The sequence below is a fragment of the Tenrec ecaudatus genome, chromosome 11 (assembly GCF_050624435.1).
Source record: "Tenrec ecaudatus isolate mTenEca1 chromosome 11, mTenEca1.hap1, whole genome shotgun sequence".
Classification (NCBI taxonomy): domain Eukaryota; kingdom Metazoa; phylum Chordata; class Mammalia; order Afrosoricida; family Tenrecidae; genus Tenrec; species Tenrec ecaudatus.
Genome location: NC_134540.1, coordinates 4,240,263 through 4,265,282, shown reverse-complemented (window position 1 = coordinate 4,265,282; position 25,020 = coordinate 4,240,263). Strand labels below are relative to the sequence as shown.

Below are 25,020 nucleotides of genomic sequence, written 5' to 3'. Positions count from 1 at the left end.
TTTGAACCGCCAACTTTTGGTTAGCAGCTGAGTGCTCACCCACAACCCCATCAGGGCTACTAACCATATTCTAAGGGCCATGCACGGTACGTCCAGACCTCTTACTGAAGACTTGGCAAATTCATCTCATAAATGAAAACCCTGTGAACCACCCCCAAGCGTTTTCGGAACTGAAGGTGTTGTGATGATTTTTCACATACCTTTCTTGTTCACTGTTGTTTTCTTATTCTAAGGGTTGTTTGTTTCTTTGTTTTTAAATCATAAGAAGTCGTACATATCCAGTACACACTCCTGGATAGTACTGTAGTGGGAATCCTGGTGGCATCGTGGGCTATGCCTTTGGCTGCCAACTGCAAGGTCAACAGTTCCAAATTACCAACTGCTCCGAGGGCGGAACGTTGAGAATGTCACTCCAGTAAAGAGTCAGTCTTGAAAACCCACAGAGGCAGTTCTACTCTGTCCACAGAATCACTATGAGTTAGAATCAACTTCATGGCAGTGTGTCTAGTTGGGTTTTTAGTGTTTTAAAGGAAAATCATACAAAACAGGACTCCCACTACCCCCCCCCCCCCCAATTGAAATCAATGTCTAAAGAATAGTTTCAAAAACATAGTTCAGAAGTACAGCCCCTTTGGGGAAAGTGCATTACGTCTTAGGAACTACTTGAAAAGACGAAATTCACTGATAAAAGAGTCCTCGCGTGTTTGGTTGGGAGAGGGGAGCCAGTCATTAGGAGTTGTGTGGTTGTTGTTGTGAGCTGTTGTTGGGTCAGCCCTGACCTGTGGTGACTCCATGCACACCTGTCTGCTTCTGGGCCATCCCCCAAACTGGTTCCGAAGCAGACCTTGGCGATCCAAACATTTTCCATGGCTGGCTTTCAAATTCTGCCCTGGGAGCATCATGCTTTACATGTCAGGCCGTCCTGTTCACAGTAAGTTATTTGAAGGGGACTCCACATTCTCCATCTAAGTCCGTGCATTTCTCAGAAGGATTAGAAGTGAAGACGGTGAGACTTGTTCTCTCAGACTTTAGACATGTTGTAAGGAGACACGAGTCCCTGGAGAAGGACGTCATGCTGGGTGAAGTCGAGGGCAGAGAAACAAGGAAGGCCTTCAACAGGAAGGGTGGACACAGCAGCTGCAACCAGGGGTTCCGACATGAGGACCATCGTGGGGAAGGCACAGGCCTGGGCAGTGTTTCCTTCTGTTGTGCGGTGGCTCACGATGAGTCAGAATGGAGTCAACAGCACCGGACAAAAACACCAACCCTTCCTCAACTAATGTTATCCTCGTTGATTTCCATCACATCAAAATGGCAGTTTGGGCGCTCGAAGTTCTATTGCTTCTTCTCAATGTCTGCGGAGGGGGCAGCAAAATGAAGTCTGAAGAGGCAAGATCCACAGTGTGGGGCGAACGGAGTCAGGTTTCTCAAAGAAAGTACCCTCCGACAACCCTCACTACCATCAGAGAATGATCAGGTGCATTGTCAGGAGGAGAAAAACAGACATCCCAGTTCAACTCTTTTGGCCTTTTTTCTCACTAGTGCACTTTTCCATTTTCTTAAAATTTCTTCCTAATAAGGTCCATGGTGATTGTGTTCGTCTGGGTACTGTAGAGAAACAAATCCACAGAAACTCGTGTATAAGAGAGAGTTTAATATAAAGGAGAAGTGCACATCAAGAAAACATCCCAACCCAGTGCTGCCCAAGCCCACAAGCTCAACATTAACCCATTAACTCATATGTCCAACACCAATCCACAAAGTTCTCCTCCACCTCACAAAACACACGCAATGACGCTGACTACAGGAGGAAAGCTGAGTCAGTGAGCGTGTAAGCATCTCAGCGCTGGCAGGGGTCTTCACACGACTGCTCCAGCACCCAGGGCTGCATCGGGGTAGATCCATGCGGCTTCTCCTCAGGGATGTCTTGCAGGAAGTGAACCTTGCCAGCTGAAGCAGGGAACTGACTAATGCAGCTGCACCCTGGTCCGACCATCACAAAGCAAGAGACCCGAGAACTAGAAAGGTGAGGCTCACCGAGTCATTTATCTCTCTGCTCGCCAATTAACCCCGCATGAGTTTATCAGCCAGGTGGGCACAATAAACTAACTAACTCAGTGATCCTGTGTCCTGCAAGAAAATCTATCAGGAATAAAGAACAAACATCACCACAACCTTCTAAGCTGACTTCCTGACCTTGAATTGAACGGACCGAGCAGATCCCCTTGGAAGCCACTGTTTTGCTTAGGTTTTTGTTTTTATGGAGGGAAGTGTATTAAAGAGACTAGGACAAACGTATTGCTGAGGCAATCTGTCTGCAGCCATCCAAAGGTTGCAGAGATGTGTTTATACGCTTTTGTTTGGAACTAACACATGCATGTATGAACGAGGAAAAGTACCTTAGTAATGGGGCTTTTCTTTTAAGCTCACCCTGGTGTTGCAAGCTCTGGTCATACAATTAAGCTCTCAGGTGCTAACCAAAGAGTTCACTGTTCAAATCTACCCAGGATATTCTCAGGATAAAGACCTGGATACCTGCTCCTACAAAGATCACAGTCTAGAAAGCCCAATGGGGTTATTGTACTTTATCACATGGGGTTGCTATGACTTATGATCCACTTGAGGACACACAGCAACAAGTGTTGTCAGAGTCAGGTAGGACACATGGTGACCTGTGCTCTGTAGTGTCCAATGGCTGACTCTTCAGGAGTCCATTTCTGTACACTTTTCCTGAGTTGTCTCTGGGTGAACTCTACCCTTCCACCCTTCCAGTTAGCAGTCAAGCAATAAAGTTATAGTCGAGTTTTATGTCAACTTGGCTGAGCCAAGATCCTCAAGGGTTTGGCAGTTAATGCCTCGTAATCCCCCAATTCTCCCTTGACCTGACCTAATACAATGTAATGACAATTAGTAAATTGTAAGAAGATTGGGTGGGGGGGGGGGGAAACATAACAACAACCTTACTCAGGTCACAGCCCTGATGTAATCAAGTGAAAGTTTCCTTAGGGACGTGACTTGCTTCCAATATAAGTGGATGCAGTAGAAAATCTTGCTTGCTTTTTGCTAGGTATGGATGCTGCAACTGAGTCTTTGGACTGGAGCCTGCCATATTGCCTGCCAATTCTGGGAGTCATCACCAGCCTGCTATCTTGCCTGCCAACCTTGGATTCATTTGCCTCTGCAGCTAACTGCCTATCATCTTCCTGCCAATCATCACCCACGTCAGCCATGAGAATCAGGAGAAGCCTCCAGACCAGTGGTTCTCAACCTCCCTCATGCTGCGATCCTTTAATACAGTTCCTCATGGGGTGGTGACCCCCCAACCATAAATTTATTTTTGTTGCTACTTCATTACTGTAATTTTGCTACCGTTATGAATTGGGTGACTCCTGTGAAAGGGTTGTTCAACCCCCAAAGGGGTTGCAACCCACAGGTTGAGAACCGCTGCTCCAGACTAACACCTGGCCCACAAACTTGGAACATGTCTGACTTGGTCTTTCCTGCTTCTACAACATGGTGAGCCACTCTCTTGTTGTGCATCTCGGTGTGGATACACATGTAACTATACCCGTCTCCTGTCTCCCGTGAATACAGCCTAAGACACTCGATAACCTGAAAGTCTTCATCAGCCAGGGCAGGAAAGCTGAAACCCACTGCCATGAAGTTGATTCAGATCACAGCAGCTCCACAGGACAAAGCACAGCACCCCCCTGGGGTTTCTAAGATTGTCGTCCTTGTGGGCACAGACAGCCATAGCTTTCTCCCGTCGAATGGTTGGTGGGTTTGAATTGTTGGCCTTTCAGTTAGCAGCCAAGATGCAAGAAGCAATTTTTTTCTTGGTTAAACTCAAGTGATTTGTTAGATACAAAGAGATGAAATCTGAAGTTGTGTACATGTTTTTTAAACCATGTTATTGGCAGATAGTTCACACATCACACAGTTCAATAGCTCAACCACCTCAGGGAGAGTTGTGCAATCCGCAACCCCTTCGGTTGCAGAACATTTTCTCCCTTCTTGTATGCATCGTGATGAACTCCCCATTCCCCACAGCCTTACAAGGAACCGCACCCCACAAGGAGCCACTCGGCCCGTCACGGTCTCCATAGACACAGCAATAAATATTTGTTGGGGGAAATGAGAAGAGAGAGAGAAGCAGAGAGAGGGAGGGCAGAGAGGAAGAAATGATTTTGACTTGAATGATCAGCACTTTACTAACTACAGGACCTTAGGCAAATCCCTCCACCCTCACTTTTCTAAGCCTCGATGTCCTCATTTTTAAAATGGCACTGCCCCCTGGCTATTGGGGGACAAAGGATATAATATCTGAGAATGCTTAGCGAAGAGCCCGACCCACCTATGCCATTGCCATCACCAAGTTACAATGGCTCCCACTCACTGCCAGCTGGTGGTGGGTGCGTCTAATCATTCTTAGAATGCACTTCAGTGTGAAAGCACAGGAAGGGACTATACAGACGACCCTCAACGATCTCCCGACAGAAACACCCCTCCGGCTTCCGGAGGAGATCCTCATCATCCAGGCCCTTCCAAGAATGCAGTTCACACCCAACCTGACGATTGGCCAACACCGTCCACTTCTTTTAAGGATTGCGATAGTTTATTGTACTAGCCTAGCCGATAAACACAAGTGGGATTCATTGAAGGGTGGAGAGATAAATGGCTCGGTGAGCCTCACCTTTCTTGTCTCTTGCTCTTTAATCATCGGATGAGCGTGCAGCTGCCTTGCTTGGTCTGTGCCTCAATTTAAAGGGCACACCACCTGTGGGATGCCTAGCCTGTGGACTGTGTCGCTGTAAGTTGAGGTCCCTTTAAGCCCACAGGATTGGAATGTACATCTAGTTGGTGACAGTTGGTGACCTGCCTTGCTGTTTGCAGCCTGTGTATATGTAGCCCAGCTCTCTCTACAGAGAAGGAACTGGCAGCTCTCAAGACTGAAAGGACTGCTAGTGTCTCACAACTCTCTCACGGGAGTGAGTTGCACTGAGCCATTTGAACTGCTTTATAATGTAACTGTTCATTTCTTGTATTATATATCTATCTATCACAATGGCACTCAGCAGTGGCAGTGGCCAAGTCAGCCTTGGTGAGTGGAAGTCTATGTTGCTGTGCCCATGCATAACCTCCATCCCTGCCACCATGTCCATTTTGTTCATGTGCCCATTGGGCGATAACAGGAGTAGCAGAGGAACTAGGACCAGTCTCCACAGCGCGTGTCATCTTATCCACTTGATTATTAAAGTCCTCCTCTTCAGAGGTACTCCTTTGGTGAGCATTCACATGAGATACAATTACTTTTACTTTATTGGCCCACTCAGAGAGGTCTATCCACATACCCCTTCCTCACACCTCCTTGTCACCAATTTTCTAATCATGGTCTTTCCAATTCCCTGACAATCCAGCCAAGCCACAGCCCATGAATCAGTATACAGTCTCACATCTGGCCATTTTTCCTTATATGCAAACTGAACGGCCAGGTGCACTGCTTGAAGTTCTGCCCATTGGGAAGATTTCCCTTCACCAGTGTCCTTTAGGGAGATCCCAGAAAGGGGCTGTAGTGCTGCCGCTGTCCACTTACGAGTGGCACCTGCATATCGTGCAGAGCCATCCACAAACCAAGCACATCTTTTTTGGTCTTCAGTTAAAGTCTGGTAAGGAACTCCCCAGGGGCCATAGGTGCAGACTGGGAGAATAACAGTGGATTATCGTAAACTTAACCAGGTGGTGACTCCAATGGCAGCTGCCATTCCAGATGTGATTACATTGCTTGAGCAAATTAATAGCCCAGGACGTATGAGTGCTTTAGGGATGTGTGTATCAAAATGTATCTGTGAGCTTATACACAGTGCTTCCAACCCCCAGAGACAGAGAGAGATTAGATTGGGAAAGATGCTTCTCATAAAACCCCACCTCCAGTGCCTCAAAAGCAAACCCCATGTGTGTGTGTGTGTGTGTGTGTGTGTGTGTTTCAAAAACAAGGTAAAAGCATGGCTTTTCTGACATACAAAAGCTGGTGGAAAGGATTGCCAGCATACACGACATGTTAGAGGAAATCTGCATGCAGAATGAAAATGCTGCGGGATGGAAATGTGAATTGACAGGAAAGAATCAACGGCTGAAGCATGTATGACTATGTAGGTAAATGAACGTGTGCTCCTATATTCAAAATCCCTTCAAAAGTTGATGTAGTCGTGCAACAATGGTAACAATGTTTGATGGGGTTGATGCCACACGTATCAACGAAAGACAGGACACAATGTCAAAGCAACAGCAGCTCCGTGCCGCCGAGGGAATTCTGACTGCTGGCGACCCCTTCGTGACTGAGCAGAAGGGACCCCAAGGTTGTCCCAGACAACCTCCTCTTTCTCCCACGGAACAGCTAGTGGGTTTGAACCACTGACCTGGTGTTTATCAGCTTAGTCCCCAGCACCACAAAGGCTCCTTCTAATAATAAAAGGCAATGATCAAAACTAAGAGGGTGGGCAAGGGAAGAGAGGGAGAAAGAAAAGGGGGGAGAGGGGGGGAGAGAGAGAGAGAGAAGGGGAGGAGAGAGAGGGAGAGGGAGAAAGAGGCGAGAGAGGGAGAGAGACAGAGGAAGAGAAGGATGGAGAGCGAGATACGTGACTTTTGTCACCCCTGACTGCACACAGGCTTAGTCAGGGAACCCCTGAAGGAAGGCAGGGACTGCTTGCGGCAGCCGTAATACACGGATAGGGCAGGCCCCTGGTTGGGTGCAGGGACTGGAGAGCCCGCAGGGGGCCATTTGTATATCGGTACCGGAGGCCTCTCCATGCCAGCCTCCTCCCAGGCCCCAGGTCTTCTTCAGATCCCCCTACCACACCCCCACAGTGAGCCCTGTGCCCAGAACCATGGGAGAAGGACTGGCCATCGTGCCTTTGCCACAAGTCCCTGGTTGAGCAGAAGGGTGTGTCCCCTGTTCCAAACACCTAGGACCCCAGCCTGAATCTTGTCCTCTTCAGCAGGGCCTGGGGGCGGCTCAGGAAGACAGCGCTCTCAGCCCCTGCAGAGGAGAGGACTGCTTAAGGCCTCGAGCTGAGCTCTCAACCCCCCGTCCTGCACCTGGGGGTGCTCTGTCCTCTTTTGGTGGGCAGAAGGACCTTCTCTGCTGACAAGGGGCCTGGTGGGTGAACATGGACCCTGAACATGCAGCCTGGTGGGTGAACATGGACCCTGAAGCAGAGTGCCTGGTCTCATTCTGCATCTGCACCCTTACCAGAAGGGAGCTGTGGCAGTTACATCATCTGGTGTCAACTTGAGACTATTAAGAGTGAAGGGGTTGAGTTTAGCCCATCAATCAGGTCACAGCTTGATGGCCTCATTTAGAAGCACAATGGAGATCCATAGCTCACTGAAGGCCAGACACAATCTCTCTGCTTCAACTCCTTGCAAAACATTCCTGCTGACAAGCCACATGGAGTTAGGCTGATGGCAGCCAGAGCCCTGGAGCTGGAGGAGCCACGTGGAGACCCACGCCAGCCCTGAGATGCTTCCACCATCACTGGATCCACAAGACTTTCCACCCACAGGCCTGTGATCTTCCTGCACTCGGCGTCATTGCATGTGTTTCGTGAGTCTGAAGAGGACTTTATAGACTGGTGTCAGACATACGGGCCAATATCAGACTTATGGACTTGATCTGGACTGGGCTGGGATGTTTTCTCAATATACAATTGTTCTTTATATAAAGCTATTTCTTATACACATCTGTGTGTCCATGGATTTGTTTCTCTAGTCAACCCAGACCAACACAGGAGTCTTGGGCAAGACCTTGACCTTCTGTGCATACAACCCCCACTCCAATCACCAGCCCCCCTCCTTCTCCTGTAAAGTGAGGGTGGGGTACCAGTGCTGACCTTGGGAGCTGTGAGCTGGGGAAAGGGGACGTGGTGGTGGGACGCTCCAGGCGCAGGTAGACTACAAGGTGCTGCCCTGCCGGAGGGCATGGCGATGCGGGGCATGAATGGCCGGGCAGATGGAGGGTTGGATGGAGAGCAAGTGGTCTCTGGATTGTCACCACGACCTGACGGAAAACCGGTAGAACAAACAGGGGTGGTGGCCACAGAGCAAGACGGGGTGGCATCGCAGCCAGTGACATGGAGCCAGGCGGGCAGGGGCTGGCTCCCACGCTCTGCCCTGCTCTCCTTGGCTCTCTGCACACACCTGGAAGAGCGAGCGTGTGCAAGCCGCCTCCCTCACCCCCCGTGCGTCCAGCTGAAGGGCTGCTACACAGCTCGGACTTGAGAATGCTGCACACGCGCATGCACACACACACAGGCAGACATACACCTACAGCCAGTCACACCCAGTTACACCCACTCACCCACAGACATACACACCTACTCACACACACTCACACATTCTCATTCACACACGCACTCACACATATACAGTCACACACACCTACTCACACTCAGCCAGACACACACCTACAGCCAGTCACATCCTGTTACCCCACTCACCCACACACACACATACCTACTCACACACACTCATACATTCTCCCTCCCACACACACTCAGCTCATCAAGCTCACCCCCAAGGCTTCAGAGTGCAGGTGAGGCAAAACAGAGGGCCCCACAGGGCACAGCTCTGTCCCCCCAAAGATGCCCAGTTCAGCTCAGCCTCTGACCACCGACACCTGCCCACCTCCCTCTGACCAGAGGCTCTCCAAGGCCTCTGGTGCCCGGTGCTCTGTCACTCCAAGTCCAAACTGCCACCATGCTCTGCCTGTGGCTGCCTTAGAAACCATGCTGGCTCGCAGAGACCAGTGCGACCATGTGGGACGAGCCCAGAGTATTTTCCAGGCCGCCATATTGGCCAAAGCAGACTGCCTGGTCTTTCTCCCGCAGAGCCCCTGGGTGGGTTAGAACTGACAGCCTTTGGGTAGCAGTTGAACACCTAACCGTGAGTGCCCCCAGGAGCCTTGTGGGCAATAAAGGGGCAATCAACATATTCTGTGACACTGGACATAAAGGGTACTTTATTCTGGTTGTCGTTCATTCCCTCATCCAGTCAATCCTGACTGAAGGCCTGCAATGGATGGCATGTGCTCAGGGCTGTGGGAGGAGATCCCAGGAGGCTGCTCAGCGGCGGTGGCATTTGCAGACTGGCTAAGATTCTGATGGGCAGAAGGAGCCCCCGGTAGAGGACATGGCTGAACGAAACAAGGCCCTGCCCCAGGAATGAGAAGGAGGTAAACTCTCCCTGGCAGGAGCCCGGGGTCACAGCAGGGAAGAATGGGCTGCCTGCCTCGCGGCATAGATAAAAAGCCCAATGGAGATTCAAGAAGACCCCCAGGAAACTGAAAACCGGGCAAGAGAGCAGGTTTACTGGTCAGATCGACACTGACCAGACCCCCGAGACCAAGGCCTTTGGTCACCCCTTCAGGATTGCATCTGAACTCACCCTACATCAGAACAACCAACCTGGAGGATCAAATGGTCCAGGGGACCCAAGGACTAAGTTCGGAAGGCACAGACAAGACAGGCGACTGCAGGGAGAACACGCAGGCAGGCGGCAGGGTAGGCGGGTGGTCCATCATTGAGATGGGGGCTGTCCATCATTGAGTGGGGGGTCAATTAATGACATGCAGCTGTGTCTGAGTTGTTGAGTGGAAAGTCGTCCACACAATTCATAACAGAAAGGGTTTTTGCTTTTCATATTTTTTAAGAGGACAGAGGGAGCTGGTTTTGTCTGCCCTCTGGCTCCAACAGGCATGAGTCAGCCTGCAGACATGGAGGGGATGAGACAGGAGGATGAGGCGGGGGAGGGGGCACATGATGCCTTCCGGGAAAAGTCTGCCAAGAGGCTGGAAACAGCAGTGGGGAGGGCAAGGTGCTCTGACAAGCTGGAAGGCGCTGCTCGCCCCGCCCCGCCCCCACCCACCCAGGAATCTGTCCATGCAAGTGGGTGTCTGGTTGGCTTGTCACTGAGGAGGCGTGGTTTGACTGGCTGCTTGGAAAAAAACAGGATGAACGATTGTCACTAGATCATTCACAGGATGCTTACAAATCCTCCTGCCATTTGAGCCCCCAGGAAGAATCAGAGAGGATGTGTTGGCTTCCTCTGGTATTCTGTGGCCTGGCGGTAAAGAGAGGGTCCTGTGTGCCTGGACTGAGTGAGCTTGGGGACAACCAGTGCAGTGACCCAGTGGTCGAAGGACTTCCTGCTGGTGCTGAGCCCTGGTAACACTGTGAACGAAGCATGCACACACATCACATCACACCCAGAAACCACACACACACACGGTCACACCACACACACTGTGTACCACACCTGCAGACACACCGCATTTCATACATGTGCACACACATGCACGCACACACTGCAAACCACATGCACTGCACACATACTGAATACACTGCACACATGGCATACACACATACACACACTGCGTGCACACCACACCTGCAGACACACTGCAGTTTATACATACATACATGCACACAGAGTCACACCATACCCACACACAGGCAGCTTCATGAGCCTTCCTGTACAGACAGACAGCGGCAGGGAGGAGCAAGAGCTCCCCAAGTTTCCTATGTCTGGTCTGGCTTCCCCTCAGCCTCGGGGACTGTTGGCACCCACTCCTTCTGCCTGCTACCATGAATCACCAAGGCACTGTAGGGGCTGCCCCCCGGGGTGGGCCAGGGCAGAGAGGAGAACGCTCTGAGGAGAGAGGGCCCAGAGGAGGTGTCCACAGGCTCAGCACCTTAGAAAACGATGGGCCCCTCCTCCAGTCCAGGCCACAGCTTCCCTGGAAGTGCTCAGCAATGTTCCGGCAGATTCAAGGAGAGCCTTGGGAAGGATCAGTTTGGCCAGGGGGTGCCGGAGGCCAGGTCAACTCACTCCCTACCCCCTCATGCCACACTCACAACCAATGGTCGTGGTCGATGCTGACTTGTGGCGACCCACAGGGTCCCAGACCATTGGGTCAAACACCACCCTACCTCCAAAAGGTGTTTAATGGCTGGCTTGTGGAAGTCTGTCGCCAGGCCTTTCCTCCAAGATACCTCTGGGTGGACCCCCATGACCAGCCTTTATGAGACGAAGACAAGAGGATTGATGAGAGAACTTAACTGCCACAAGCCACTGATCCCAGAAATATGTTTGTAAATACACTTTGTCTGGAATAAACCTGTGCATTTATAAACTGGGGGAAAAAACAAGTAGGAATACTTTTTTACTTCCCCTCAGATCTGTGCCTTTTAAAATCGGATTGGTAGCAGTGATGGTTAAGATCCTGTGTCAACTTGGCTAGGCAGGATTCTGAGTGATTTGGTAGCTCAGCTGTAGTAATATCTCCGTGAGGCTGTGGCTCACTTCCAATATAGTTGAACACTAGGAAAAGTTTGCTTACTTTCTGCTGGGTCTGGATCTCACACCTGACTTTCATCTCTGGCTTCACATTCTTCGGACTTGGAGCCAGCAGCCTGCTGCTTGCCTGCTGATCTTGGGAGATGTCTGCAGCTTGCCACCTGACATCTGATTTTGAATCCATGAGCCTCTGTAGCCACAAGTGTACTTACTGTCTGACCTGCCAAGTCTGCGATTAGCAGGTCCTGCTGCAGCAACGTCAGTCAGAAAGCTCCACCTTGACATCTGACCCACAGACTTGAAACTTGCCCACCTCTACAGCTGTGTGAACCTTCGCTCAACGTAAACCTCTCTGGACATAAACCTATGTAAGTAAGCATCCCTGGTTTTGCTTCTCTCGAGAACCCAGCCTAAGCAGCAGCTTGGCACCATGAGAAGTTGAAATAAGAACACGTGCAAAGAACAAAGCCATGTGAGCCCCTAACCCATGACTGAAAACCAGCGTCCTATTGGCTTGGTTTTTCACACCGACTGCTTCCACATCCACTCGTTTTAACCCAGTTCCACAAAGAGATAGCAATAAACTTTTGAACTCTTGCAGAACAAATGGGATGTCCTTTTATTATGCTGATTAACTTTTCCGTGATCCAAATTTGCGATCCCTGGATGCATGTGGAGTACAGCATGTTTGTAGGACATACTGGACTTTGGCCTCCATTTCTCCAGAGCCCCACTAATAGCCCTGGTAATTAAATCAACCCCTGCAGCGTTCTGGGAGGAGAATTAATCACTGCACCAACCAGGAGTGTGAGTGTGCCTTGCTGCTTGCATTTCCAAGACAAACCCTCTGATGGTGGCAGGGGCTAGGCAGGCAATGAAGAGAAACAAGCGGGTGAGGGTGGAGGTAGATGCTCACTCTCTGGACCACACCTGAGAGCTAAGATAGGACTGCGAGGTGAAAAGAGGCAGACACTGCCCCCTCCAGACCTATCCAAGTTTTCAGTGCTGTGTCCCCCTAGCAGAACAATGGCACACACATCTCCGGTGCTCTGCCTTCCCTGTTGCTCTGCCTTCCCTGTTGCTCTGCCTTCCCTGTTGCTCTGCCTTCCCTGTTGCTCTGCCTTCCCTGTTGCTCTGCCTTCCCTGTTGCTCTGCCTTCCCTGTTTTGGAAAGAGCAGAAGGGAGATTGGCTTGGATCTCCGCCACTGCTGTCACCTCAGCTCTGACTCACGTGACCCCAACGGAGAGAAGGAACTGCCCCACCCAGAGGGTGTCCTATGCTGCCATCTTCTCAGGGAAAGTGGCCAGGCCTTTCCTCTTCAGAAGTGCAACCACCAACTTCTCAGTTATCAGGTGAGAGCGTCCAGCAGGGCTTCTTGATGCCCATGAGCACAAACCAGCGCGCCCACAGCGTTGATTCCACCACATAGAGACTGCCAGGGTGGGCGGAGTGGAGCTGCCCCAGGCGGTTTCTTCAGGGAGGAGCCCTGGTGATGCTGTGAGCTATGCACTGGGCTGCTAACCACGAGGTCTGCAGTTCAAACCCACCCGTCGCTTCCAAAGAGGGAGACGAGGGTCTATGCGCCCGTCAAGGCTGACAGGCTCAGAAGCCTGCTTTCGGGTCACTCTGAGTTGGAATCGACTTGACAGCAGTGGGGTTGGGTTGGGGACTCTCTTCCTGGCAGCAAACCGTCACTTCGTTCCCCCAGGAGCAGCCGGACCCAACCCACCTTCCACAGGCTGTCCGGTCAGCAAACCCTGGCCTTCCTGTGGGGTCACGTGGGGCCGGTGTCCAGCGGCCTGGGACATCTCGGATAGCGCCTCAGCTCCCATGGTGCACCTGGACCTCCCCTTACTGCACCTGAGGCTGGCTCCCTACCATGCAGGACCTGAGAGCTTGTGTGTGGGGCCTTCCAAGGCTCATGGAAATGGGAAATTACTGGGAAATTTCCACGAACGTTGTGAAGCCCCTGTGTGTGTGTGTGTGTGTCTATATGTTGTTAGGTGTTGTGTGTGTATATATAAATACATATATACATGCATGTAAAACAAAGTCCTACTGGTGCCGTCAGGTAAACATTTGGACTGCCAGCTGCGAGGTCAGCAGCTTGATCTCTTCAGTTGAATGCAGGAGAAAGAGGCAGCTTTTGGCTCTCATAAAGATGGACAGTCTCAGAAACCCTATAGAGCAGCAGTTCTCAACACTTGGGTTGCGACCCCTTTTGGGGTCAAACAACCCTTTCACAGGGGTCGCCCGAATCACAACAGTAGCAAAATGACAGTGAGGACGTAGCAATGAAAATAATGTTGTTATGGTTGGGGGATCACCACCACATGAGGAACTGTATTCAAGGGTCGCGGCGTGAGGAAGGTTGAGAACCGCTGCCCTACAGAGTGGCTGAGTCAGAACACATCCATCGAAGCACGTACATACACACAGGAGGGGGCTTCAAGCGTTCATGGAAAATGAGCTGAAAAGATCATGAATTTTTTCCACAAAGTTTCTGAAGTCCCTGTGTGTATAAATGTATACACACATATTATATACATGTATATAGTACATATATGTGTTTATACATATAAATATACTATATGATGTAGTAGGTTGAGCATTGGGCTACTAACCACAGGGTCAGCAGTTCAGTCTCACCAGCTGAACCTTGGCAATTTTATATGTACACATATACATACATGTATACACTATATACACACACATGCATACATGTGTATATTACACAAGGGGCTTCAAAAAGCTTGTGGAAGATTTCATGCTCTTCCATCTCATTTCCCCGTGAACTTTCTGGTAGGGCTGCCCCACCGAAACCCCTGGCCACCTTCCTTCACAGGAGCAGACCTCCAGGGCTCGCCCCCTGGGAGCCGCTGCGAGTTCAAGACCCGGCTTTCCAGTTAGCGGCCCAGCACTTAGTTGTTGTACCACCAGGGCTCCTTGAAAGCAGACTTTTTAAAACACAAGCAAAGCCCACTGCCAGGGAGCCCAATCTGACTCCTAGCTCCCCTTATGGACAGAGTAGACCTGCTCCCTGGGGTGTCCAAGGCTATAACGCTTGAAGGGGGCAGACAGCCTCGTCTTCCTCCTGCAGTGCAGCTGGTGAGATCGAACTTCTGACCTTGCAGTTCGACAGTGGCCCAACACTTAACCTCAAAAATGGATCTAGAGGGCTGGCATTCCAGAGGCCAATAGACCAAGGTAGGGGTGTCCAAGTCTGGGTCAGAGTCATAAGGATGTGGGGAGGCCCTTCAGGAAGAGTGGAGAGAGAAAGGGATTGCTGACAATGGAGACAGAGATAATCTTGAGGCAACCCCTGGATTGGGGGGTGGTGGTCAGGCAGGGATGAGGGGTCCACTCCTTGGGAAAGGATTTTGGTTTCAATGTGGGTCCGCCCCCTGCCACTGAGTCAATTCCATATCATAGGGACCCTATAGGACATAGTAGAACTGCCCTTGTGGGTTTCTGAGGCTATAAATCCTTACTGGGGCAGACAGCCTCATCTTTCTCCCTCAGAGCAGCTGGTGGGTTTGAACTGCTGACCTTGTGGTTATGAGCCCAACTCATAACCCACTAGACCACCAGGCCTCCCCAAAGCCCACTGCCGTTGAGCCAGTTCAGACTCAGAGCAAGTGACCCTCTAGGAAAGGCAGAACTGCCCCGGTGGGTTTCTAAGACGATAATCCTTTACGGGAGTAGACAGCCCCATCTTTTCCCCAAGGAGCAGCTGGTGGTTTTGAACTGCTGATCTTATGGTTAGCAGCCCAACGTGTAACCACTACGCCACCAGGGCTCCTCCGTGGGCAAAGAAGGTAACATTAAACCAGTGAGCACCGGTAAAGTCATGTTACTCAGGATTTCCAGCTTCTCTTCCTCACAACGCCCAACGCACCCCACTGCCCTGGAGGATGTCACGGTGCCCGTTTTAGGTCAGCAACGGCCCTGATTAAAGGAATCCTTCCGTCCGACACACCACTCCTCCCCTCCCCACATTGTCTCAGCCCCCGGCTCCGGCCCCCACACGACCAGTCCCAGTGCCTTAACCGCTCCCTCCCACAGTCCATCGTCACAGTTCAGACCCAGGGCCAACCCCAGCCGGTGCAGGCCCCATGCAAGCGTGGGCTCTATAAAAAGGCAGTTAGAAGGGAAGGGGCAGCGCGGCCGTTTTGCCTTTAATAGGACAGTGGCTAGCTGTCCCAGAAAAGAAAGCAAGAAGAGAAAAGCTTATTTTATTAAAACACAAACAAACAGGAAACTAAACTCCACTGAGTTCTAAACCACGTCCCGGAAAGACATATGTGCAACCCCGTCATCTCAGTAGAAAAATAAACTCTTGAGTACACGGTTCGCAGAGAGGTCCATCTCGGCAGCTGCGCAGCGGCAGTGCCGTGGACAGCTCAACCCAGGCCCGAGGCAGAGGGGGCCTTGACCTTGGACGACAGCGCCTGCTTGAAGCGTCTTTTGAGGTCCTGCATGTTGGGGGACCGGGGCCGTGGGATGACGGAGGGGCGCCTCCGGTCGCTGGACAGGCTGTGCAGCCTGCTCACCTCTTTGCAGAGGTGCTGAAACACCTGGCCCACGTCGTCGGAGTTCTCGCTGGTGGAGATTTCCAGGAACGGGCTGCCCAGCTCGTTGGCCAGCTGGAGGCCCTCGTCCGTCTGTACCTGCCGGGCATGCAGCAGGTCGCCCTTGTTGCCCACGATGACAACGGGGGCCCTGGAGTCCGGCCGGGCCTTCCGGATGTGCTGGAAGAGGGGCCGGATGGCCTGGTAGCTGCTGTAGTCGGTGATGGAGTAGACGAGTAGGAAGCCTTCAGCCCACTGCACACAGCGGGACAGGGAGTCGGCCAGCTGGGCCAGATTGTCGTGCACCTGAGAAGATCAGGAGTTGGGGATCAAGGAAGCCCATTGCAGTGGGAGAGCGCCCACTAAAAAACCTCAAAGTCGCCCTGGGAGAAAACTTGCAGAAAGAGAGAAAGAGAGGGCACTTGTATGTGAATGGATTCCACCCAGCCAGTCAGAAAGGAGCCTTTGATCTAGAGCACGACCATTCACAGGCATGGCTTGAGGGGTCCTAACCGAAGCCTTATTTTTAAACCCCTCTCTTGGCAGGCCATGGGCAGCGAGCGGGGCTGGCTGCAGCCTGGATTCCAGGCGGCCTTCCAAGGCAGAAGGGCTGGGTTTTAGGGAAGCACTCATGATAAACACAGCTTGGAAAGGAAGCCAAGATAAATATCGATTCCCAAAGCCATCGTGGTATTTTTAGCCCACACTTCTTGAGAACAAATTCCTTCTTTCTGTCCTCCCACCCCCTCGACCTTTCCTCCCTACAAGGGACAGCAATCAGTAACTTGTTAATCGAGCCACATTCCTGACGATGTGCCACTTGCTAGGAAGGATGGAGGGTGGGGGGCCCCCCACCAGTCACCAAGAACTTCCGCTGTGTTTGCTTGGGAAGCACCCTTCCTCCAGACCCCTTCACGCCATCCCCTTTTATAATGAGGCTCAGACAGAGCAGTTCCGCCACCTCTAGGATTACAGAGGGAAGCGTCCCCTCACTGTCCTGCCAAGGTAGCTGACAGGAAGCCGCTGTTTCTAACCGTCCTCCTTGAAGGGTCTTCAATACCTCAACCCCTGCTCCCCCCCCCTTGTCCCCAGCCCTACTCCTGCACAGGAATGCATCCCATGCTTAGACATCTCGCTCATGCATGAGGTCCGTGGGGGCATCCCGTGATGCCTTCCTCCTCTGGACTGTCTGGCTGAGGTCAGCTGTTTGCTCTCAGAAGTCCTTACCTGGATGCACCCTGGGGTGTCCTGGATCTGCAGGGACAGCTGGTCTCCCTCCACGGAAACGAGCCGGGAATACAGCTTGCCTGGAGAAGGCAAGGTAGTTGGAAGTTTGCTTTTAAATCCCCCCACTCTCATCTCATCATGGGACGGGAGGGGGGGGGCCCAAAGGGGCAAAGGTGGTGGTGGTTCCTGGTGGTGTCCTGGCTGCCAACCTAAAGGTCAGTAGTTCAAGTTCACCAGCCACTTGGCTCCCCAGGGAGAAAGATGAGACTGTGCTTCCATAGGCCTTTAGCAGCGGTTCTCAACTCTGGGTCCCGACCCCTTTGGAGGTTAAACGACCCTTTCACAGGGGTCCCTGATTCTTAACAGTAGCAAATGACCGTTATAAAGTAGCAACGAAAATAATTTTATGGTTGGGGGCGGTCACCACAGGAGGAACTGTATGAAAGGGTCGCAGCATTAGGAAGGTTGAGAACTACTAATTTACAGTCTCAGAAACCATAGTGGGCAGTTCTATCTCCTACAGGGTTTGGCGGAAGTTTGAATCAATCCCGTGGCAGTGGGTGGGTTGAGTAGTCCTGGTAGCCTAGTGGTTAAGTGTTGGGCTGCTTGTTAACCGCAGGTTTGCGGTTCGAAACCACGAGGGAGAAAGATGAAAAGATGAGGCTTTCTACCCCCTTAGAATGACAGTCTTGGAAACCCACAGGGGCCATTCTGCCCTGTTCTATAGGGTTGCTCTGTGTCAGAATTTACCCAACAGCAGTGATTTGGGGGCCTGTGGGAACTTTAATCTGATGGAGGAGAAGGAAGCCTTGTGTCACAGTGGGTTTAAGTTTTGGGCCGCTCACTACAAGGTCCGCCTTTGGAGCCCACCAGCTGCTGCGTGGGAGAAAGCCGGGGCCGCCTTCCATAACCAGCATAATCCCAGAAACCCTAGGGAGCAGCCCTGCGGGACTCTGGGGGGTTGGGACCCTGGTGGCGGAGGGTGCATTTTAACCTAATCAGGGGGAGGGTTACGAGTTAGGCTGTTAACTGTGGCCAGACCCCTGGACCAGTTGCTCCAGCGGGGAAGGACGAAACGGTCCACTTCGGTAAAGAATGACCGCCTGGCAGACCCCTTGCAGGAACTCTGCTCTGTCCCACGGGGTCACTATGAGTCGAATCGAGTCGATGGCAGTATATCAGTAAGGGGTGGACACACACACACCCCACCCTGCTCGCCACATGAGCAGGCAGGATGACGGCTCTCACCTGTGTTGGCCTCATAGTCGCCGATGAACCGCTTGGTCAGGAAGCGCACGATCATTGCTGCCAAGGAAAGGCACTATCAGCGGGGACCTGGGACTGGAGGGCGCGGGAGGGGTCTCCTCCGAGCCTCTGCCCCGCGCAGGCGCACCCGGCCCGACTTGGGTAGGGGGCGAGGCTCCGAGGGGAGGCGGGGGCGGGGCGCATGGGGGCGGGGGCTCCTCCAGGTCAGGGTCCCGCGGCCAGCTCACTCACCGCTCTTGCCCACGCGGCCGGAGCCCAGCACGGCCAGCTTGATGTCCTTGGGCGGGGGGCCGTCCACGGCGGCCTCCGGGATGGGCGCCAGCAGAAAGTGGCCCGACATGCTGGGCAGCCGCATGGGGCGGGCCGGCGGGCACAGCGCCCAGGCAGGAGAGCGGCCGGGCAGCCTGATCCCCGAGGTCCGGCTGGGGAGCAGCGCGCCGGGACGGTGCAGACCGCGGGGCGGGAGCAGAGCGCGGGGCCAGCGCTTTTAAAGGGTTGGAGCGCCGCGCGTGAGACTCCGCCCGCGCCACGCCCTCTCCGGGAGCCAGCGGACACCAGAGCCGCGGGGAGACCCCCTGAAGGTCCCTGCCAGTCGGCCACCGGGCTGCGACGCAGAGCGGCTGATGGGCCGAGCGCTCTCGGGACCCGCGGACTGGAGGGAGGGGTCCCGTCGCTCCCCTGGACCCTGGGCTTGCAGTCACCTCAGAGGGAGGGCGCCTGAAGTCCAGGCTGTGCCCGAATGGCCGCAGTGTCCAGACCGGCTGGCCCCTCACTCCGCAGCGGCAAACCTAGGAGCCCCTGGTCGGAGGAGATCAGACACCAGCAGAGGGCCCAAACCAAACCCACTGTCCTATAAAGTCACTGTGAGCGGCTTCTGACTCCAGCGACCCTCTAGGGCAGAGCGGATCTGCTCCTGGGGGATCCCACTCTGCTGCGAGCATACACCCTGCTCCTGGGCTGTGGATCTGAACTGCCGGTTAGCAGCCCAAAGCAAACCCGCTGGGCCACCAGGGTTTGACCCCAAACCAAATAACCTGAGTCACTGTCATGGATTCTGGCTGGTAGGGACCCTATAGGGCAGGGTAGAACTGTCCCATCGGGTTTCCAAGGCGGGCATCTTTCTCCTGAGTTTGTACTCCCGAGCACTTTGTTACCAGTCTGGTGCTTAACCTGCTGCGACACCAGGGCTCCTTCAGAAGATGCCCGCCAGAGGGCAAAGCCCAATGAGTTGGGCATTCATGGCTGCCGTTGCAAGGAGAAGCAGGTGGGTGTTTTCCTGTTCAACAGTGTCAGTGGTGGGATGTTCCCATTTTCAGAGATCAGTGGAGGACAGGAGGGGCTTGGGGGTTTCCCATTAGGCTGCTCACCTGAAGGTCAGCAGTTCGAGACTGCTAGCAGCTCGGAGGGAGAAAAATGAGGCTTTCTGTTCCTCAGAGGCGTCAGTCTCGGAAACCCCCAGGGGCAGCTCTCCCCTGTCCTCTAGGGACACTGGGGGTTGGAAGATGTCAGTGAGTGAGTGAGGAATGACGTCAGGTGAGAGAGAGACTGAGTTCATAGTAGGCAGAGTGAATTCACCGTCTGCAGTCCCAGGAACCTTGATCAGTGTGTGATGCCCCCCATCCCCCCCATACCCTCCCACCCCCCGGCAGCTGCATTCAGCTCAGCATCAGAACAAAACAGCCCTTCACAAGGCTGAATTGACTCAGTAATGCATCTTCCAGGAGCATTCCCTCCGCTGGGTGCTGGCTCCGGATTCACTCTCCACCCTCCACACTGATCTATGCGCTGGCTTCATTAGGTGTCCATCTATTCACCTCTCAGAGCGCGGTGGAGTTTAGGAAGGACAGCACGGGAGGTGGACCCAGCAGAGAGCGATGACTTGGTCCTTAGATTTCATCCTTGTACATCAGAAGGTCTTCGTGTTCTGGCCACCTGTGTTCCAACCTCACCGGTCCAACTGCCTATAGGACAGCTCCACCCTTACCCCGCTCTCTGACCCGTTCTTGGTCTCTTTCTGAGTTGTATCAGTGAGCTATTTCTGCCTGACCACGATCACTTACAGTTGCTCCCAAGTCCTTAGGGCAGTAGGACGGGACCTGAACCTAGGCCAGGCCCGGCTGACCTTGGCTGGGCTCTTCCAGGCATGTGCCGTGACCTGGCAGACCCACCAGGCACTGGCTGGTCTGGGGTGCCGTGGCTCCCTGTGATCTCATCATGGTCCGGCAGCTGGCTCTCAGTGGGGAAGGGACAGTGGCTGAGTCATAGGTCCTTCACTGAGCAGGCCGAGCAGGGGTCAAAGAAAGGGATGGACATGGATGAGGCTTACATAACTACCACCGTGTGTCAGTCTGGGTAGACCAGAGAAACAAATTCATAGATATTCATGTGTGTATAGGAAACAGCTTTATATAAAGAGTAATTGTACATTAAGAAAACATCCTAGCCCGGTCCAGATCAAGTCCATAAGTCTGATATTAGCCCACATGGCCAGTACTGTTTGGTAGCCGGATAGGGGTTATTCCTTCCCATGTCTAGGGCCGCTACGAGAAGCCAATAAAGGAAGCCAATAAAGGTTAAAAGGTATGTGCCAATTCAGGCCCCCAGCCATGGGGGCGGTACACCTAGGTGGGCGGTATACCTGGGTGGGCCCCAATCTAGGCTAGGTGGGCTTAATTCAGCCAATGGGGTCAACCAGCACCATGGACCATGCCTCGCAGTGGAAGGTCCTAAAAAGCCTGAACCAGGAGACCATCCACCCCCTTTTTCCCACCCGCTCCTCCGAGGTTCTGCATGGCTGGGCCTCAGGCCACCACGTGAGTGTGCAGTGCCCTGAGCATGCCTATGTTCAGTTAACGGTAACACCTGAAACTTCTATCCATTATAAACACCCACTTAGATCACAAACCAGGCTTCCACGTGGTCTTTCTCATGCGAAGCCAAGAATTGAGGCATTTCCCACATGAGAAATCTAACAGTACCAGTCTGTAATTCCTCTTCAGACTCACACAACACATGCAAGGACGCCGAGTGCAGGAAGGTCACAGGCCAGTGGGTGGAAAGTCTTGTGGATCCAGTGGCGGTGGAAACAGCTCAGCGCTGGTGTGGGTCTCCTCCAGCTCCAGGGCTCTGGCTCCATCAGCATAGCTCCATGTGGCTTGTCAACAGGAATGTCGTGCAGGGAGCGAGTGAGCTATTTATCTCCGTTGGGTCTCCAAAGGAGGTCGTCAAACTGCGACTTGATTGACAGGCCAGACTCCCCCTTCCTCAAGTTGACAGATTATATAACTGCCACACATAGACACATTGGGAAGAACTAGGATCCAGAGAGGGGTACAGGGTTCGAGTCTCCTATGCCTCCATCCACCCACTTGCCCTAGCCGGTGCCCTGTGCCGCCTTCCGTCGCCCCTTTTACGTCCACATCAATGACAAGTTCTAACATCTCTGCTTCCTGTGTCTCTTGGTTTCTCCTGCTCCCCATCCCTCCTGACCTGGATCCCTCTGCCAGTGTCTCCTGGCATCTCCCACTCCCTGCTGCAGTGATCCTTAAATAATCCAAATGCAATCGTACCTCGCAAGGATTTCATATCCTAATATAAATTCTTTTTAAAAATCAAAGAATGAACTACCTAAAGAGAAGTGTAAAAATCCTAAGTATGGAGTTCAAGGAATTTTCCCCATGGACACACATGTACTCAGACACCCAGATCATCACCAAGGTCATTATCAGGACCTCAGATGCCCCTCGTGTCCCCGCAGATGCTACGCCCCCCCCCCATGACCTCTGTGCTAACTTGCAACCCCATCCATGAGACTTTGTCTGCGTTTGAACCTTGGGTAATGGGGTCCTAAAGTGTGGCTAACGGTGTCCTCCAGAGGGGCTTCCCAAACTATGGATCCCCCAACCACTGGGTGACTCAAACCTGAACACCAAACTCACCGCCACTGAGAGCCCTGCCACGTTTGCAACCACCTCAGATCCACATGACTGCACCCACCAGACTGTGACCTTCCAGTGTCATTGCATGTGGCTGCAAGAGTCTGGACAGGGGCTTAGGGACTAGCATCGGACGTAAGACCTGAGTTGGACTGGGCTTGGGCACTCGCTTCGTATATACTGCCTTCTTAATGTAAAGCTCTTTCTTATCCCTATACAAGCGTCACTGGATTTGTTTCCCCAGATAAGCCGGCCTCACACACAGGGCACAACAACTGCATGGGCACTGGACCTGCAGGCAGAGAGAGAGGACTGACTCCAACTGACCAGGGGCAGCAATCTAAGTACTAGCAGAGGCAGAGAGAGAGGACTGACTCCAACTGACCAGGGGCAGCAGTCCCAGCTGGGAACTGTGGACAGAGTGACTAAGTACTAGCAGAGGCAACTCGCCCCATGCGCTCACGAGTTGTCCCGCCAGGTTCTCACTGCGAAGATTGGTGAAAATGGTGTTTTAATTATTCCAGAGATCAAAGGGGGTGAAGAACCCTTATGAATATTCCCAGAATTCTTCTGAACCCTCATTCTTGACCAAAACAACTGTTTTACCAGAAGCAGACCAGTGTAGGGGAAGGGAAGCACCCAGCTCAAGCCCCTGTCTCACCTAAAGGGGGAAAGAGACAGGAAGGGAAGGAAAAGGAGGGTGGGAGGGAGAGAGGGAAGAAATAAAAAGGGAGGAAAGATGGAAGGAAGGGAGAGAAGAAGGCAGGCAGGCAGGTACATGGGAAGCGCCAGTACTGGTGACGGTCTCAGGCCAGCAGCACAACTCGGTGTGACTGAGACCCGATCACCAGCCCAGCATCCCTGCCATGGAGTGGGTTCTGACTCTCAGTGAGCTTCCATCGGACTCACGAGGCTGTAACGCTAAGAGGATCTGATCTAATGATAGCAGTACAGAATGCTTCCCTTCCACCCACAGCTAACATCCGCCTGTTGGACTCCTGTATCATGACGGGGGAGTTAGGCTGGAGGGAACTGCCGGCCCTCAAGAGAAACCCACAGACAGCAGAGGGGATGGAGGAAGCATTAGTCTCTAACACCTACAATACCCAACAATCAGTAAAACCACTCCCAGACAGATACATAAAACCTCACATCATTGGCCCACTTAAGTCTATCTTTCAACAACAACAAAAATTACCGACATGTTAAAAGCCCGGTCTGCAAAGATAGAGCATCAGACCCCAGTTCAGACGTGACTGAGATTTGGACTCATCAGACTAGGAATTTAAAATAGCTGTGGTTCATGTGGGTCTGGTGGCGCAGTGGCTAATAGCTGGGCTGCTCATCACAAGGTCAGCAGTTCAAAACCACCAGCTGCTCCATAGGAGAAAGACAGGGCTTTCTACTCCCAGCAAAAAGGTTATCATCTCAGAAACTCACAGAGCAGGGAGTGAGAGGGTTAAAAGGCTGAGGGAGGGAGGAGGGAGGGAGGGGGGAGGAGCTGGGGAAAGAAACACTTGTAAAGGTCCCAGGGCTTGCAGTTTTTTTCAGGAAAAAAAAGAAAAAACTGGGCACTCTACAAATAGCTCTGGGTAATGTAAGCAGAGAGATTAGAACTCTAAGAGGGGGTGGGGTGGAGTGGGGGGGGGTGCAGGAAACCAATCAGAGCTTCCTAGATGGCTCAGTGCAGACTGGACAAGGCTGAGGGAAGAATGGGGCCAGGCCAATAGAAGCTTCCCAAACTGAAAAACAAGGAACAAAGAGGGGGGTGCTGCAGGAGGCACAGACGGTCTTCTTTAATGACCTTTTATTTTCTTCACATGTGACGTTCTTTTTTATTATTGTGGTTATTAAAAGATCATTTTACTGGGGCGCTTATAACAATCCAAGCATCCACTGTCTCAAGCACCTCGTGCACGGTGTTCTTGATGTCCTCCCGCAACTCATCCACTGCTGTTCACTGTGTCAACTGTGCTCTTGAGATGCTTTCTACATCCAGGTCGGATGGGCTCAAAGCCATACACACACACACACACACACACACACACACACACACACACGCGCGCGTGTTTTTAATACAACGAAAGCGTCTTTACTGCAATACATTAGTCCAGTGCTGTCCACAAATCAGTGGGTCAGTGCAACAGGAGCCTCCACCGCATTGCCCATGTGCCCCACAAGCTCCGCCCGTGGCTGCACTGCAGATCTCATCTCTAGAGACCACTCTCAGCTCCAGATCTTCCTTCTGGGTGGGGAATTTTGCCAATTCCTTCTCCCGATCCGGTTTGGCTTTCTGTTCCCTGGAGCGTCTGTCTCCAGTCACGGACATGGCTGTCCCAGGTTGGAACTCTGGATCTCCTTTTCCTCCGCATAGTCGGTAGCTGGCCTCAGGTCCCCTGCACCACTGTCATGCTTCCGAGGTGGCCCACTGGTCTGTCTCCAGCCACCTCCAGGTCCACATCCCCCTCAGTTGCCATATCGATCCCAGCATGCCCCAAAGTCATATCATAGCAGTCATGAACTTGTTACAATTTTCTCAGCTTCAACTTGAGTTTGCCTAGGATCCATTGATGATCTGTTCCACAGTCAGACCCTGGCCTTGTTCTGACTGATGTCACTTCTCAGACAGAGCCAATTTGATTCCTCTGTATTACATCTGATTACGGTC

The 25,020-nt window shown here is 52.5% G+C and overlaps 2 protein-coding genes and 1 pseudogene across 2 annotated transcripts in view; all 3 read right to left on the bottom strand.

Moving 5' to 3' along the window:
• Positions 1 to 13,185, bottom strand: part of GTF3A (general transcription factor IIIA) — a 136,405-nt gene extending 123,220 nt beyond the window's left edge. Inside the window, exon 1 of the mRNA XM_075563557.1 lies at positions 13,083 to 13,185. Coding sequence (XP_075419672.1) covers positions 13,083 to 13,185 — 103 coding nt within the window. The remainder of the gene's footprint in view (positions 1 to 13,082) is intronic.
• Positions 13,186 to 15,569: 2,384 nt separating this feature from the next.
• On the bottom strand, positions 15,570 to 18,860 carry RASL11A (RAS like family 11 member A). Its single transcript, XM_075563579.1, has 4 exons — positions 18,649 to 18,860; positions 18,400 to 18,456; positions 17,152 to 17,231; positions 15,570 to 16,230 (listed from the first exon to the last, which is right to left on the bottom strand). Exons 1-4 carry the CDS (start codon positions 18,770 to 18,772, stop codon positions 15,757 to 15,759), a joined length of 735 nt encoding a protein of 244 aa, XP_075419694.1. The 5' UTR covers positions 18,773 to 18,860; the 3' UTR covers positions 15,570 to 15,756.
• Positions 18,861 to 24,479: 5,619 nt separating this feature from the next.
• Positions 24,480 to 24,829, bottom strand: LOC142461668 (huntingtin-interacting protein K pseudogene; annotated as a pseudogene).
• Between the last annotated feature and the right edge of the window lie 191 nt (positions 24,830 to 25,020).

Bases quoted from the DNA above. Each gene is read 5' to 3' on its own strand.
- RASL11A (XM_075563579.1), bottom strand. From the start codon at position 18,772: ATGCGGCTGCCCAGCATGTCGGGCCACTTTCTGCTGGCGCCCATCCCG. The intron at 18,457-18,648 runs GTGAGTGAGCTG...TTTCCTTGGCAG, and splicing joins CGGCCGCGTGGGCAAGAGCG to CAATGATCGTGCGCTTCCTG. The intron at 17,232-18,399 runs GTGAGAGCCGTC...TGCCTTCTCCAG, and splicing joins CGACTATGAGGCCAACACAG to GCAAGCTGTATTCCCGGCTC.